Source organism: Pelobates fuscus, chromosome 8 (assembly GCF_036172605.1).
Source record: "Pelobates fuscus isolate aPelFus1 chromosome 8, aPelFus1.pri, whole genome shotgun sequence".
NCBI classification, from domain to species: domain Eukaryota; kingdom Metazoa; phylum Chordata; class Amphibia; order Anura; family Pelobatidae; genus Pelobates; species Pelobates fuscus.
This window is the reverse complement of record NC_086324.1, coordinates 69,983,160-69,998,390: the sequence shown is the minus strand read 5'-3', so window position 1 is coordinate 69,998,390 and position 15,231 is coordinate 69,983,160. Positions and strand designations below refer to the sequence as shown.

General features: G+C 38.8%; 1 protein-coding gene across 3 annotated transcripts in view; it reads right to left on the bottom strand.

The window, feature by feature from the left end:
- IQCA1 (IQ motif containing with AAA domain 1) overlaps positions 1-15,231 on the bottom strand; it is a 163,820-nt gene that overhangs the window by 55,673 nt on the left and 92,916 nt on the right. For all 3 annotated transcript variants that reach the window (XM_063430005.1, XM_063430004.1, XM_063430006.1), the window contains exons 8-9: positions 5,875-5,959; positions 512-649 (exon numbers count right to left, since the gene is read on the bottom strand). In XM_063430005.1, coding sequence (XP_063286075.1) covers positions 512-649; positions 5,875-5,959 — 223 coding nt within the window. The remainder of the gene's footprint in view (positions 1-511; positions 650-5,874; positions 5,960-15,231) is intronic.

Genomic DNA, 15,231 nt, shown 5'->3' with positions numbered 1-15,231 from the left:
AACATTGCACCCCCTGTACACATACACACTATAACCGATACACACACTATACCCCTATACATATAGTGCACTCACCATACACTATACTCCCTATATGCACACAATATCCCTATACACACACACTACAACATCTACAAACACCCACGCTACAACCACTCTACACACACTATACCCCAATCCACATACTACAACTCTTACACACATGCATACAATACCCCTATACCCTGGTGTCTTCTGAGCAAAAATAGCACTGGATCCCCCATCTTCTTCACTTGGGAAATCAGGCAACAATCCCTATACACAAACACTACAGCCCCTATAAACATACATACTGCAGCTCCGATTAAAAAACCCTCAATGCAACCACTGTACACATACACACACACACACACTTCATCCTGTAAAATGGGAGGTGTTATATAGTGGGTGGTATTGGATGAGGGGAAGTGGTCAGGGAGGGGTATGGCCAAGGAGGGGCGCATAAAATACTTATGTCCTAAACATAACTCACCTCTTCTGCTCCCTTTCCTTTTCCTTTCTTCCCTTTAGATTTATCTTTTTTTGTTTTCTTCTTTTCTTTGTCTTTTTTTCCTTTATCCTTTTTTTTCTTGGGCTTCGCTTCTTCTTTGGCAGCAATTTCTGCAGCAACCTGCATAGATGGAAAAAAAAAATACACACAAAAAAGTTGATCAGTCTAAATACCTAATCTAAAACTAGCAGTAATGCAAGATAAAAAAGTTTCCGTGACTGTTTCTCCTTGACACTAGCAATGTTATTCACTAAATGGTGGATTTTTGGAAATTCAAAGAGAATTTCTCGTTTCCTAAAACTTAACATGTTCTTTAAATTCACTTTGAATTTCCAATAATTCACACTTTAGTGAATAACCAATATTGTGATCCAAAAAGGCATAAAAAATCATCTTGACTCAAGGCAGCCATCTTGTTTACTAGATCTACTAGTTCTTACTAATAATTGTGTAATGATATTAAAGTGCATATCATAATATTAAAGTACAGTAAAATACCCTGCAACACTATTCAAGACTAAACGCAAATTGATTTTCCTTTAAGTTTTGTGATGTATGACTGTGCTACTGTGAACTGCTATATTTATTGTACACAAATATCAGGACACATACATGGTTAGCAAATGAATATCCCTATATCTTTTTGGAACCTATAAATGTATTTGGTCTTTAACAGCTAGATCGAGAAATAATGCCTTATAAGACTTTGTAACTAAACTGAGAATACATAATAATGCGGGAAAACATGTTTGTGAGAATGCTTTAATGTAAGTTCGTTCAAGTAGGGTCATCAAAAACCTAGTGTTTCTGTCAAAATTGTTTAATAGTTTGTCTCATTTGTTGTTAAATTTCCCCCTTTAGGATATATAAAGTGCTGCAGAATAAGTTAAATATGCAGTATAAAATGCCAATCTTAATAATAGTAACAATAATATAAGCCAAAAATAAGTTGTGATGCAACATATTTAAAAATCTTTCTCCTTTGAGGAACAGAATCAGTTCTTAGGTTACGTCCCCACAGCCACAGCTAATGAACAGAGAATGGAGAGTTTGTCATGTGACTGTCTACCTGCTGGGTTTATACACCAATACATTAGCAATTCTCAGTTTTACATGATTGAATAATAGGAACATTGATTTAATGTCACAGTCAATCTTGAAGACAGAGCTATATTAACATATTGGCTTACATGGATATTTCTGGAACACGATAGTCCTTTTTATTGGTCAAGAGACCTGACTCTTAACATTTATAAAAACCTGCCCCATGGAAAATAAAGATATTATTCCATATCAAAGTGATTATTAATACGAATGCTGGGATTTGGGAGGAAACCCATATCATGAAGACAGGGAAGACTGAACTGCATTTGATGGAGTCACCCCCTTCCAGGGCTTCAAGATATCACATGTCATGTGCAAACATTCGATACATATTATCGTCCAAGGATCAAAAGCAAGAGCAAAAGTACAAAGCGTAGGCAGGAGAGGGGCAGTAGCATGCACGGGGAGGGGGATAGGATCTGTTTCAATATTACAGCGGATCCAGTAACAAGAATAAAAGCCCAAAAGGGACTGTAGTAGCTGCAGAGACTAAAATGTTATGTATCTGGCATTGTTTTCTGTCATTATTGAGTTTGTTAGTTAAATGACAGCTGGCAGCTGAGATTCGGTACAAAGAAGTAAATTTTCTGTGGAATAGGAGTACTTTTAACATCACGTGTTTACATCCATGATTACAACGGGACAAAAGTAGCAATGCGTGCAATCAATGACTGGAAAAGAGATTTACTATTCTAGGAATATTTATTTTTGTGCTCAATTCAGTTTTGCAATTCCATTTAACCCCTTAAACTTCTGGAATAAAAGGGAATCATGACATGTCACACATGGCATGTGTCCTTAAGGGGTTAAACATACCTCATCATAGCGCCCTCATGTTGCCCCCCATTTAAGTGAGGGCACTTATTATGGTACCTGGTAGGGTGAAACTTGTTCATAAATATGATCAAGGTACAAGAGGCAAAATGTTAACCACTTGAGATGACCTGCACCACGCTACCCTGGTTGAATAACCTGCTGCACTGCGTGGATGAAAGATGGACTAACAAACGAATGTCTTATATAGAGAATAGATACAGCGCTAACTTGTGGGGCAGCAAACACTGATGGTTGGGATACCCTCAAGCCCCACAGGTAAAAGGGTGAAACACAGAAGATTAGAAACAGAGCAAAACTGACAGTATATAAATAGAAAAAAGAAAGTCCAGGAATGCATTATATTTTGCCTTATTAATTCTAATAGTCTGAAGTGGGTTCTTTATGAGGGGAATCTTCGTATGGGATGAATATTCTGGTAACAGTCTGTTATCCTCAACAGATCAACATATGGAATATGTAACGAGAATAAACAAACAATAGGCCTCTGATAGTGTAGTAGTTTCAAAATGAGTGTTTTTAATACAAAATAAAGTGGAAATGCACTCACTCATTTTCACTTTCTTTTGTGTTAAATATAAACATACAGTTGGCCATCCTATATGAAGTTTCTCCTCGTTAGGACCTACTTCGGACTATTGTAAATAATAAGGCGAAATGTAATACATGCCTGGACTTTCCTTTTTGTATTTATATACTGTACGTTTTGTACGCTTTCTACTATTACTAGACACACCCTGTTTCTAACCTTTTATGTTAACAGATGAAAGTACCTGCATGCTTGGGTAGATGCTTGTCTGGGATATTAGTGAGGACCAGGTCATCCACCCCAACAAAATGGTCTAAATTTACGAGGATAAGACAAACTAAACTTTATTGGGTAATGTGCTGAGGATTCAAACACTCGAGACATGGAAGGGATATGAAACGTAAATATTTGTATTGGAATTCAAGAACAAAAACCTTTTATGTGGTTAATTCAAACTGGTGTTTTTGAATGGTGGTCTGATAAATTGACCCAAAATGTGAGTTAGGCCAAGCATCAAAATATCAAACTTCTAAACTGAAATAGACTTGTCCTCAGATGGACTCTGTAACTTTCCAGAAAACTATCTACACAGATCCTACACAGGAGGCTGATCACTGTACTCAGAAATTAGTTTCAGGCATATGAAATTCACAGCACCAATGTTATAATTTGTGAAAATGCAAACAAGCTATACTTTAACTTTCTGCAGTGAATGTTGATAAAATGGTTAAATAAAAAGTTTAGAAATGCTTCCAGGTAAATATTCTGGGTTGCTTATTTTGAAAAATATGTAAGTTTATATGTACATTTTCATTTCCGTTACTGCTAATAAACTTAAAGTCTCCTCATATCAAATATTGAATGGCATTAACTTAGAAGCAGTAATAAGTGCGTATAGGACATATAACAGACAAAAATAAATGTAAAAACCCAGACATTGGGGTAATCTTTAGGTGCATTCCTATGGGGAGGGTATACTGTGCTTGGATGAGCACTGCCCCCCCCCCCTGCATCCCCCGTTGGGTGTTGTCAGAGGAGGCGGAGGCGGAGTTCTGACTTAGGGAGATAATCGCTGGAATCAAGTGAGTGCAGTAAGGATCTTTTAAACCTTACAGTGTGAGGGGGCAGTGTGAGCTATAGTGCTATGAGTACAACGTTGTATTCCTAGCACTATGGTATCCCTTTAAAGGTTCACTGTAGTCACTATAACCATGTCATCACTGTGAATGGGTTATAGTGCTTGGAGTCCTCTGGCACTGTCCCTCCATTCAGTGTTAAATCATGTTCTAGCAGTTTAACACTAAATAAGGGCACCTGGCCACCCACAGTCCAGCCCCTTAGGAGGTGTGGCTAAGGCAGAGATAACACACTTCCTTGTTGTCATACCCATTCATACCATCAGTTGGAGCTCTAAAATCAGTCAGCTGACACTCTCAGCCAATTACAGCTGCTCAGTGTGGCTCAGGCTAATACTTCCTCATTAGCCAAAGCAGCACAAACAGGATGGATTACCAGGGACTCTTGTTTAGCATTAAAACATAGAAACAGTAAATGAGGAATGGCATGATGGTACCAATGGAACTCCAGACACTATAACTAGTTTAATGAGATGAAGCAGATACAGTGTCCCTTTAATGAGAAAGAGGGTGTAACGGAGCTCCCTGTGCCCCAGCTGGGTACCTCCGCCAACGACTGCTTCCTAGCTGGGACAGGGGAAAACCACTGAACTTCTGTCCACAGTTTCCGTGGCTTGACTGTGGTCCTGGATCCGCTCCCTCATGGAGCCGAATGGGGAATTCGCTCTAGACACCCCCAGGCACTGGACGACACTCAGTCCTGAGAGCTCTAGTCCTTACAAGGACTTTCCCCACTGAATCCTCCACGTTGGAACAAGCTGGAACAGTGATTAGCCCTTTCCCCTCCCAGTTACCAGACGACACATAGTTCTGGGAGTAAAAGGTGGAATACGTTTATTGGCTGCCACAGCGGGCCTTATGTGCAGGTCCCCATGCAAGAGGCACTCGCCCCTGGACCTGAGAGTAGACTACAGTAAACACATACAGACGATTACATTGGCTCTCAGGTCCAGGACTCTCCCATACAAAAAAAAGATAATTCCTCACCTGTGCCTGTGTACAGTGAAGCACTGTAGTAAACTCAATTATCTCCAGGTACAAAAAAACACACATTTCCCAAACACCCCAAAGGTACCTTAAAAAATACAGAAAACCCCCTAAAAGTTACATCCCCTGATAGCCCTGATCTGGGTGACCAACATATCCAAAAATCACCCAGATCGGTTCAGGGGTTCAGAAATTTCCTGGAAGTCATAATTTGACCGACCGCACACATGGTCCTATGCCCAAAACAGTTCCGCTGGGAACCGACCGGGAACCACGAAGTCTTCATGCCGAAAATAGTTCCATAGAATCGTGGCTAAGTGCCGCTGGGGACCGACCAGGAACCGCAATGTATTCATGCCGAAAATAGTTCCAGGGCATTCGCGGCTAAGTTCCCCTGAAGTCTATTCATGGTTTTGGTGCAATGCGAATAGCCACCAGGGAGCTAGCGTTCGGTTCTATGCACACGAATGGAAAGTGCCGAACCTTGGGGAATAAAATATGGGTCTTTACAGTCGCTGACCTGACCCATAGTCGGCCAGCCTCTACACTCCTCCAGGAGACCGTGGCAATCGTCTGTGGAAAGCGGCGTTTGTCACAGAGGGAAATTATAATAAAACATTTTTCTGGTCATTAACACATAGTAACCCTAAAAGGCCTTGGTCATTAAGGTTTAAGAATTCCTACTGCCTGTTGTATCACAGGGAAGCCTCTCTTTCTGTTTGACAGGTTTTAAGTTTATAATGAGATTATGGTACCTGCTCTGGTGTCTTCTGAGCAAAAATAGCGCGGGATCCTCCATCTTCTTCACTTGGGAAATCAGGGAACTTTCCTGTTACATGCCTGTGGAAAATACATTACTATTTTAGGTGTGGAAATTGTAGTATATGAATATATATCTGGTACAGGAGCATTTTTAAATGATTTACAATAAGATCCATTAATGAAAACAATACATTCAAATTATTTCAACTTTATTATCTAAATTACAATTACATGTGCAAGTATGAACATTCTGTAACTCACAGGACTATTCACCAAGATTTTAATCCATTATTGTAATCCTAAATTAATTTCATATTTTAGGCTATAATACCCCAACATAAAAAAGCAGACTTTTGTTAGTAGAAATCTCTCTTCCTCTCTGTAGACGTAAAGAAAATTACATATCCCATCTTTCACTAGAATGGAAAGACAGCCATGGGAAAATGTCCTTTAAATTAAAATAGGCAGGAGGGAAGTAAGTAATTTAAGGTGGCAACATAAATATATGTATAGTAAACAGAGTAATTATAGCATAGTCAAAGCACCTTAACACTAATGAGCAGTCACTCAGCATGGCCGTGATAAATGTGCTCAGGTAATGTGTTTGACCATCATTTCAGCTCTCAAACCAGAATTCATGAAAACTACAGTTTTAACAATGGCCCTATTTAAAAGCTGTAACATCAGTGTTCAAATCAATTACCTGCACTGATTTATTGGTTCAGTGTGCAGTACAAGTACCTATTCATTAAAAGTGGAGAGGGGGGCACGTCTCCAAGAGCATAATTTACAAAGCTTTGCTGTGACTTTGCTAGAAAAGATCTCATTAACTCTTAAACTGACAAACGCTTCTCTATTAAACCTTTGGGGAATGTTGTATAGTTCTGTGCAACTTGACTGAACTAATGACAATCATAGACTTCAAGTGAAGGTCAGAAATGGCACATGCAGGCTTATTTACTAAACTGAGATTTCAAAGTGAATTTTTAAATTCAAGGCCAAAGTAGCTAAACTGGAGGCATTGCTGGCAGAGAATTTTTCCCGTTTGGCTAGTCTGCCCTTAGATTTGAAATTCACTTTCAATTCTCAGTTTAGTGAATACACTTACCGGTAATTACCGTATATTAATCCTAGAATTGTCACAGAAGATTTTCACATTTCTAGATTTCCTGTCAACAGTTCTGCTGTGTGTTCACTTAACAACACCCTACTATATTAAACATTTTCACTATTCACTCTTCATAATACAGATGTATTAACATAGCATATATATGTATTATCATCTACCTGTGATCCTTTATTGAATAAGCACTACAATACTTGTATACATAATGAAGCGTGTATTCTTTTCAGTTGTGTCTCCAGAAGCCCTCAATTCACACTTTACCTTTATTTATCCTACATTACACTATTTTGTACATCTAGGTTCCAACAACGGTTAATACCAAATTAGAGTGAATGTACTTTGTGATAATAAGTAATGTGCAAAGCAGCCTATACTTTTCAATATACTTATATTACAGGGCATTATGCAGAGTTCATATGGTATAAACATTTATTTGAAGGATTATTTTATATTATATTGTTACCCTGGTTCCAGGTTGAGCCCAGATATAAAAGTATGTCAAAGATATAAATATGGGGTCTGTACAAACTGCCGCAGGTACAAATCCGAACCATTGTCAATTGAGATTTAGATGGACCAGAAACCCAGGTGAAAGTGTTATCTGGGAGAGCTGATAAAAATGCTTCGATGGAGCAGATTGATCATGAATAACCCATTTTCTTGCCTTGCATGTCAAGCATGCCCAATCCAGATGCGGCACATGTGTCAACTTTATGACTCCTCATAAATGCTGCATATGGTGTACAATATATATTTTACACACATAAATGAGTTGACAGTTTCTTTTTTTAAACATTATTTAACAAACTTCTATAAATTCTCACATTTTCTCTCCAAATAAATTAAACACCATAATGCACAGAGATACCCATAGCACACCCTGTGTCCTGAGACACTATGCAGGTTAAGCACTGCGGAATACGATGGCACTATATAAATGCCAATAATAATAATAATAATTAAAGATTCACATCTAGACTAACATTTTGCTGAAAAGATCTTAATAACCCGGAAAAGGTTATTCATTTAAAAGTGTGTCTTTAATATCCAGATTTGTTATTGATATATCTATTTTTTATGGGGTTTTTGCAAGGTCTCAAAATGTATACATTTACGTTATGGAGAATGGGTTAATTAATATCTATGTATAAAGGATCGAAGACATGATAGAGGATCAGGAGTCGTGTATATCCCCTCTGCTATAATGGTTTCAAATGGCTCTCAGTAGATGATAGGAGTTACCCTCCCACAATAAATGTATCTCTTTAATCTTGATATTAATGAATTAGGCCCTAGCAAAAGGTTGCTCTTTTCTCTGGTTTCCCCATTGTATTTTTCACATTTCTTCACTTGTTTAATCTTCCTTGTTTATCTATGATGATTTAGTTACATGAACTGACTATCTGTTCCACCTATGGCTCACATAGGGCTGGTTTATGCTGTAATTTGGAGTCTGAATTGCCACATTGTAGTGGATTTCCAGTAGTGATGACTTTGTACCCTCTAATGTCTGTAAGAGTTGTTTAGAAAAAAATATATACATTTTAATATATGACGTTCTAAGGAATAAGGTGTTGCTGTAATTTTTGGTAGCTGGGGTGGCTTTCTGTCAATCTCAATGTGCTGAAGAATAGGTAAGCATCCTTCTTGGTATCTTCAGCGGCGATGGATCTTGCCATATTATTTCTGAATTGTGCAGAATTTTGATATGGTAAGTATAAGAGTACTCTGTATCAGTAATCCTACAAATCACAGCAAAGGACTCCATCAAAGTATAACCGACCTTTACATCTATGTAATTCTTTTGGATAAGCTTTTCAGATGATCAAATCTACTTTTCAAATGATCACAATCTACTTTTCCCATTACATTTTATGGGAATTTTTAAAACATTTGAAAAGATTATTATAACAGGTTATAATAATTAAAAAAAAAAAAAGTATCCAAAATAATTAAAGGGATACTATAACTGCCAAGAATACAAAGCTGTATTCCAGGCACTATAGCGCCTTCTGGAAACAAGGAGATTAGGCGCTCACTATATCTATGTAAATAAAACAAATTGGGCAGCAGTAGCCAATGCAAGGATTCCCAACCTTGTAACAGAATAGTGTGAATAAAAAAGGAGAGGGAACCGCGCCCTAAGCAATATAATATGTACAAATGGTATACGTACACAGATTTTTTTAGAGTGATTTTATATTCAGCATTTTATTATTTTTGTTGTTTATTAAATAGTATAATTTTATTATTCCTATCACTCTGGACTCCAACTCCTTTACTTCTTGGTTACCATCATACTCCTTGGTGGGGATTATACCACCTATGCCATACCGACTAGAGCAAGTTTTGCTCTAGCAAATGTGAGTAAGCCATTTTATACTGTATTTTATATCTTTTTACCAATATATATAGCACTATTTGGGTTCTCTATATTTTCTCCACATATCATCTACTGGAGACTTATAAGACGCCTATATAGATCCTAAGACGGGGATTGTTCCGTCAATGCGAAATAACAACTGAGCTCTGAGTTAGCTCTGTTAAATGTGAGTGTGCATTCACTAAAGAACTCATTCACATATCTACTATACTTATTGTACTGCACTATTATTCTTTATGTTTGTTTTACTTTGAGGTCAATTGTATAGAGACCATCACTACAACATCCGTGTACGTATACCATTTGTACATATTATATTGCTTAGGGCGCGGTTCCCTCTCCTTTTTATTTTCACTATAGCGCCTTCTGCTTCCCCCCACCCTTATGACCCCCCAAGTCGGTAAATGAAGGGTTAAACACCCTTTATTTACTTACTTTACCCCTGCGTGATGTTCCTGGGCGCTGGGTCAGGGATCTGCCTCCTCCGACATCCTGCGACGAACGGGCGCTAATGTGCATGCGCAGCAAATGCTGCGTGCGCATTAGACCTGCCCATAGGATAGCATTGATTTAATGAGGACGTTCCGTGTCAGATACTGGACCAAAGGTCCGTTTGGATGCAGTAAGTGCCTCCAGTGGCTGTCTGGGAGAGAGCCACTGGAGGCAGACTTAGTGCTGCAATGTAAATATAACTGCACTAACTGCAAAAGGGACAATGCACCCAGTCCACTTCAATGAGCTGAAGTGGTCTGGGTGCCTATAGTGTCCCTTTGAATCAATGCCATTGTTTGCTTAATCCACCCTTTGTACTTTTTTTAAATACATCCTTTACCTTATATTAATAAGTCTTTTGACAACTCATTCTCCGTTACTGTACATTTGTATTATAGAATCATGACATTGGTTCGGTGAGATACTTTCAGTAAAGGACCACAAACAAGTATACAGATGAAATCATAAAGAGTGCATACTGAGTGCCAAAGAAACAGCAGTAAGAGAGGGGATTATAATGCTGCATTTCTCCTCACCCTTTCAGCTGCCAAAGAAGGAAGTTTGTGGTTTTTTTTTAACAATTTTATGTGACATTATGAGCCACTTATGTAAATACAGACTGTTTATCACAGTGCCCAAATAGTTTATTTCTGCCAAAAATGCATAAACACATTTACTGCTGTTTAATCACACATTTCTTGGAGTAGTATTGATATACATTCATATAACACACTCACACACACCAAACATTCTGAGCTCACGGAAAACAGAAAGAAAAGGACAGGCAAGGTCAGACAAAAGGGATACAGGCAAATCATCACAACACATGAGTGACAGGAGGATACTTTTCTTCATTTGGGTCCGTCTTGTTTTTTGACATTATCCTAGGTTGAGTTCCTTCCTATGCTAGAAATTAGCTTAAAACTCTAGACTAGTGAGCAAGATATAATGCGCTTCTGTTATCCCAATTAGAAGAGAGATGTCACACGTGTCCAGAAAGTCTGGTCATCGAGAGGTGAAAGTCTTCGACATCTAGGTCTTCCATGATGGATCTCTTTGTTTTAACTGCAGATGCATCCTTGGCAGGGAAGCTTTATTAATGATTTGAACTGACCTAACATCAGGATCTAGACAAGAGGGAATCTGAGGGTATGCAAGACCTTGGGGTCCCCTTACTAATAGCAGGATTTGACATAACATGGCCTGCTGATCTGTTGCAGTCCATCTGCTTTCTATGAGGTGTAAGAGGCAAAAGGACAAGGGAATGATCATTATTTATCATGTCTCCACTCAACACATTCTGTACTGAACCACAACCTACATTCCAATCATTGAGCTGATTGCAGCATGCCGTCCTACATGTCTGTCTGGGAAAGTGATACACTTCTGGTGTAAGACTCCATTATTATTATATTGTCTGGCATTATTTTGTATTGTATGAACACGTAAAATGCCAGGGGTGGTGTTGCCAAGACTCTTACTGGGATTGGAATTAAACAAATACTCATGCATTGACTTTCTGGGGCTCCAGCGAATTATGGGACCAGTTTAATGGATTTTTTTTAAGGTATCAAAGATACCACAATCGCAATAGTCAGATCCTGTGCATCTCATCACAGCCAGTAAAATAGAGAGAGAAAAATCTTTTAGGAAGTATTTTTTAAATCTGAAGAATGCAAATGTCAGTTTACTTCCAGTGATTCATTTAAATTGGAATAACCCAAAACACTCATGCTTTGTTACGTGAACATTTAAATCTTTCTAAAAGGAGTACGCTGATTGCAGACTTCTACAGGAAATAACTATTTAGTTAGCCTTGCTGAAACTATTAGCACCTTTAACATAGCTAGTGTATACATTTATGTTCAGTGTCTCACGTAAACTACAGTGAAAAAAAACCCAAGAAAAAAAATAAAATATGCCAACTTAAGTTCCTCATGAGCTTCATTAATAGAGCAAAGTAGTGACAGGGAAAGAGAGAAATTAGAATGCCTCCAAGTCTCCCTCCACACAGTTAATGCTTGGGGAATTACAAGGGGATTAAGGCTGATATATATTCTAATCACCATGTTCCCTTGAGAATTCCACCCCACTGATTGCATGAAGGAAGTGAAAGACTTCTCATTTAGGCCACTGTACCACCTCCCACCTACACTAATGGTTCCTTGATTTATTAGGGATTGCTTTTCTACATCTCCGTCTTGCACTGAGATTTATCCTCTGTCTGGCTCGGAGGCCTGCCTTTCGCTTCTTGGGATTAGAAACTTGCTCCAGGGTCAATCAAGCATGTGAAGAGCGTGAGACATTGAAACACAGATTTTGATGGCAGATAAGAAGCTTTGGCCCATAGGGGTTAACCAGATTCCACTTGTGTTTCTGCTAATCTCCATCACCAGTTGTAACAGTTCCACCCTTTCTGACACATGGTAAATACAAAGTATTGTACAGTCAGACAATGTTCTATAACAAGACGTTATGCTCTAAGGCTGTGTACAGAAGTCTTTATTTACCAAAATGTAAGGGTGAAAGCCTTTAGGCATAGGTGGTTGGAAAAACACAAAAAGAAGCAGAAAAATGGGAAATAAAAAAACAAAACTCAGGATATTAAATAGAGCCTGCGGCTTGGTGGTAAGCAGGGAAAGTGATATCTGGGGTGGGCTGTGTGCTCTTTATTTGTGGTGACTTTCCATGTTTCTGTGTGTTTCTGGCTTCCCTCAGAGCGAGAGGATTAACGTATCGGTTCCACTTCGCGTGATATACTGAAAACGCAATCCAGTGAAAGCACTCACCCAGATAACCCTTTCTGTGCAGTGACTCACTTGAAAACACAAAACAAGAGAAAACAAGAGGAACAAAACCCAAATATGTCTCCAATTACAGGTGTGGCTCTTTTCAAAACCCAACACTTTTCTGAATAGGTTTAAGAATGCCCTCAGCCTCCCATAGTTAACTGAAAGCAAAACATCCTCCTAGATTAATGGAACTTCATGCCACGTCTGGTGGATTTCCTTTCCTCTGACCACAGCTTCATTTTTTACTTCACTCCTCATTGAACTCACACCTGTAGCTGCCTCCTTCCTGCCCTCCTGTAGCTCATCAGAGGGGGGAAAGGAAACTTAGAACCTCCCGAAAACCCAGAATGGTCAAAGTCGTAGTGTGTGCCAGTGATTTCTATGCGATATCTGAGACTTGAAACAAAATTTCACCCTGAATTTCTGATATAATCACAGATCCAATCCATGGAAACGCCATAATATGCGCATATTTTTCAGACCGCCATTTAACTAGAGACAGAACGCATTTAGTTCTCTTTCGAAATGTGATCTGACAGATGTTGCAGGTTTTGATTTCCATTTTCAATGTATTTTATTTGTTGCTTTTTTTCCATGAATAAAATGACTGCTGTCTGTGCTTTGTACAAAGAGTTAATGTTTAGAAAACTGTGTACACAAGCACAGCAGGCCCAATTGGGATTTCCATGACCTACTTTGCAATGCTTTAAAAAGAAAAAGAAATGCTGCGTCTGTATCTCATCTAGAGATGAAGATAAACATACCATTTTCGAGAACTCCATAGCTGGGAGGTGGCTTATGCAGAAAAACTGGTGCAAAGAATTTTATTGTTTTAATAGAAATATCCTAAGATGTTTTATTTATAAATTTATTTTGCTGATGCGTGAATTTTTTTATGTATTTGCATTGGCATATTTGCAAAATATGATCATATATATTATGACAGAATAATAATCACTGATGGATGGAGAAAGGTTACATCTGCCATAATTCATCTGCCATTTAATAAACTCGCAGCCAAACCACAGGGATAACACATACTTCTCAACAATTCAAACAGCCAAAAAGTCATACTTTCATTGTAGGAGATGGAGTCGGCAGTGAGGTGGTGTTATACTGCAACACTGTAGGTGACTTTGTGACCTACTGGTACCTGTTTATGTGTGACATGTCATGATTCCCTTTTATTCCAGAAGTTTGGTCCTTAAGGAGTTAAAGATAGACTGCTGTGAGCTTATTGCAGTCTAGCTCTGTTATATGCACACATACAACAAAAACGTAGAGCTCTAAGAGTGTCTTTAATATAGAAAACCGGGGCAAAATGGAGTTAGGCCCAACATTGAGACTACCCCTTCTAAGCAGGGACACCTGGGTGTATGATAACAGTAATGTCTCAGTGAGTGCGCAGTTGCAACGGACCTGACAGGTTTAAAAACCCTAGGAACTCCAATCCCTGTAGCTCATTTTTTTTGGTGTGGGGATTTATTCACTAAATAGTTTATATTATGGCAAACTTGACATAATGCAAACAAAATAGGGTGGTGGTGAAGCTCAGTTCGAGAAGTATCAATTTAATCCTAACCCAATATCATCTTCTATCGGCTATCTGCAATATATAAGAGCACAACCAAGTGTTGTGCTATACTGATAAAAATTTGGAGCAGAAGTGACGTCAACGACCTGTTAGACAACAAAGCCCAACACTTGCCTACGCGCAGGACTCTGAAATCCTTCATAGGTGGCTAAAGTTATTCACGAATCAATAATTAACAATAAAGCCTATAAAGCACTGAACAACTCTAGCCCCTCTTATATCTCCTCACAGATCCATAGGTATGTCCCTTCTCGGTCTCTCCGCTCTGCCCGTGACCACCTCCTGTCCGTTGTCCGCACTCGTACGGCCAACTCGCGCTTGCAGGACTTCTCGCGGGCAGCTCCCTTCCTATGGAATAGCCTGCCTACCGCCATCAGACTCTCCCCTAGTCTTGCATCTTTTAAGAAGTGCCTTAAAACCCATCTCTTTAGGAAAGCTTATGGCCTCCAAGACTAACCAATACCTCACATACCTGTCTCTTGCCCTCTCCTAAAGGGCAGTCCACCTTATTTGACTGCAAATTCCTGTCCTAATGTGTTTTACACCCCACCTCCTATAGAATGTAAGCTCGATCGAGCAGGGTCCTGTTCAACCTATTGTTTCCTGTAAGTTTATTTGTAATTGTCCTATTTATAGTTAAATCCCCTCTCATAATATTGTAAAGCGCTACGGAATCTGTTGGCGCTATATAAATTGCAATAATAATAATAATAATAATAATAATAATAATTCTCAATGGCATGGCCGCAAAAGCAAAAAAAAAATATGGATGCTCTGAGGAATCTTTCCTAGATGCTCGTAGAAAGTTCCTTTCAAACTTATGGCTAGACAGCCCCCATTAAAGGCTATAACAAAGTTCCTGACAACTGTTTTTGCTGATCGCTGAAGGAATACAGTGATGTTCAAGCTTTACTGGAGACTGACTCTTTATTGACCTTTCGAGGCCTTCTGTCTGACTTCCTT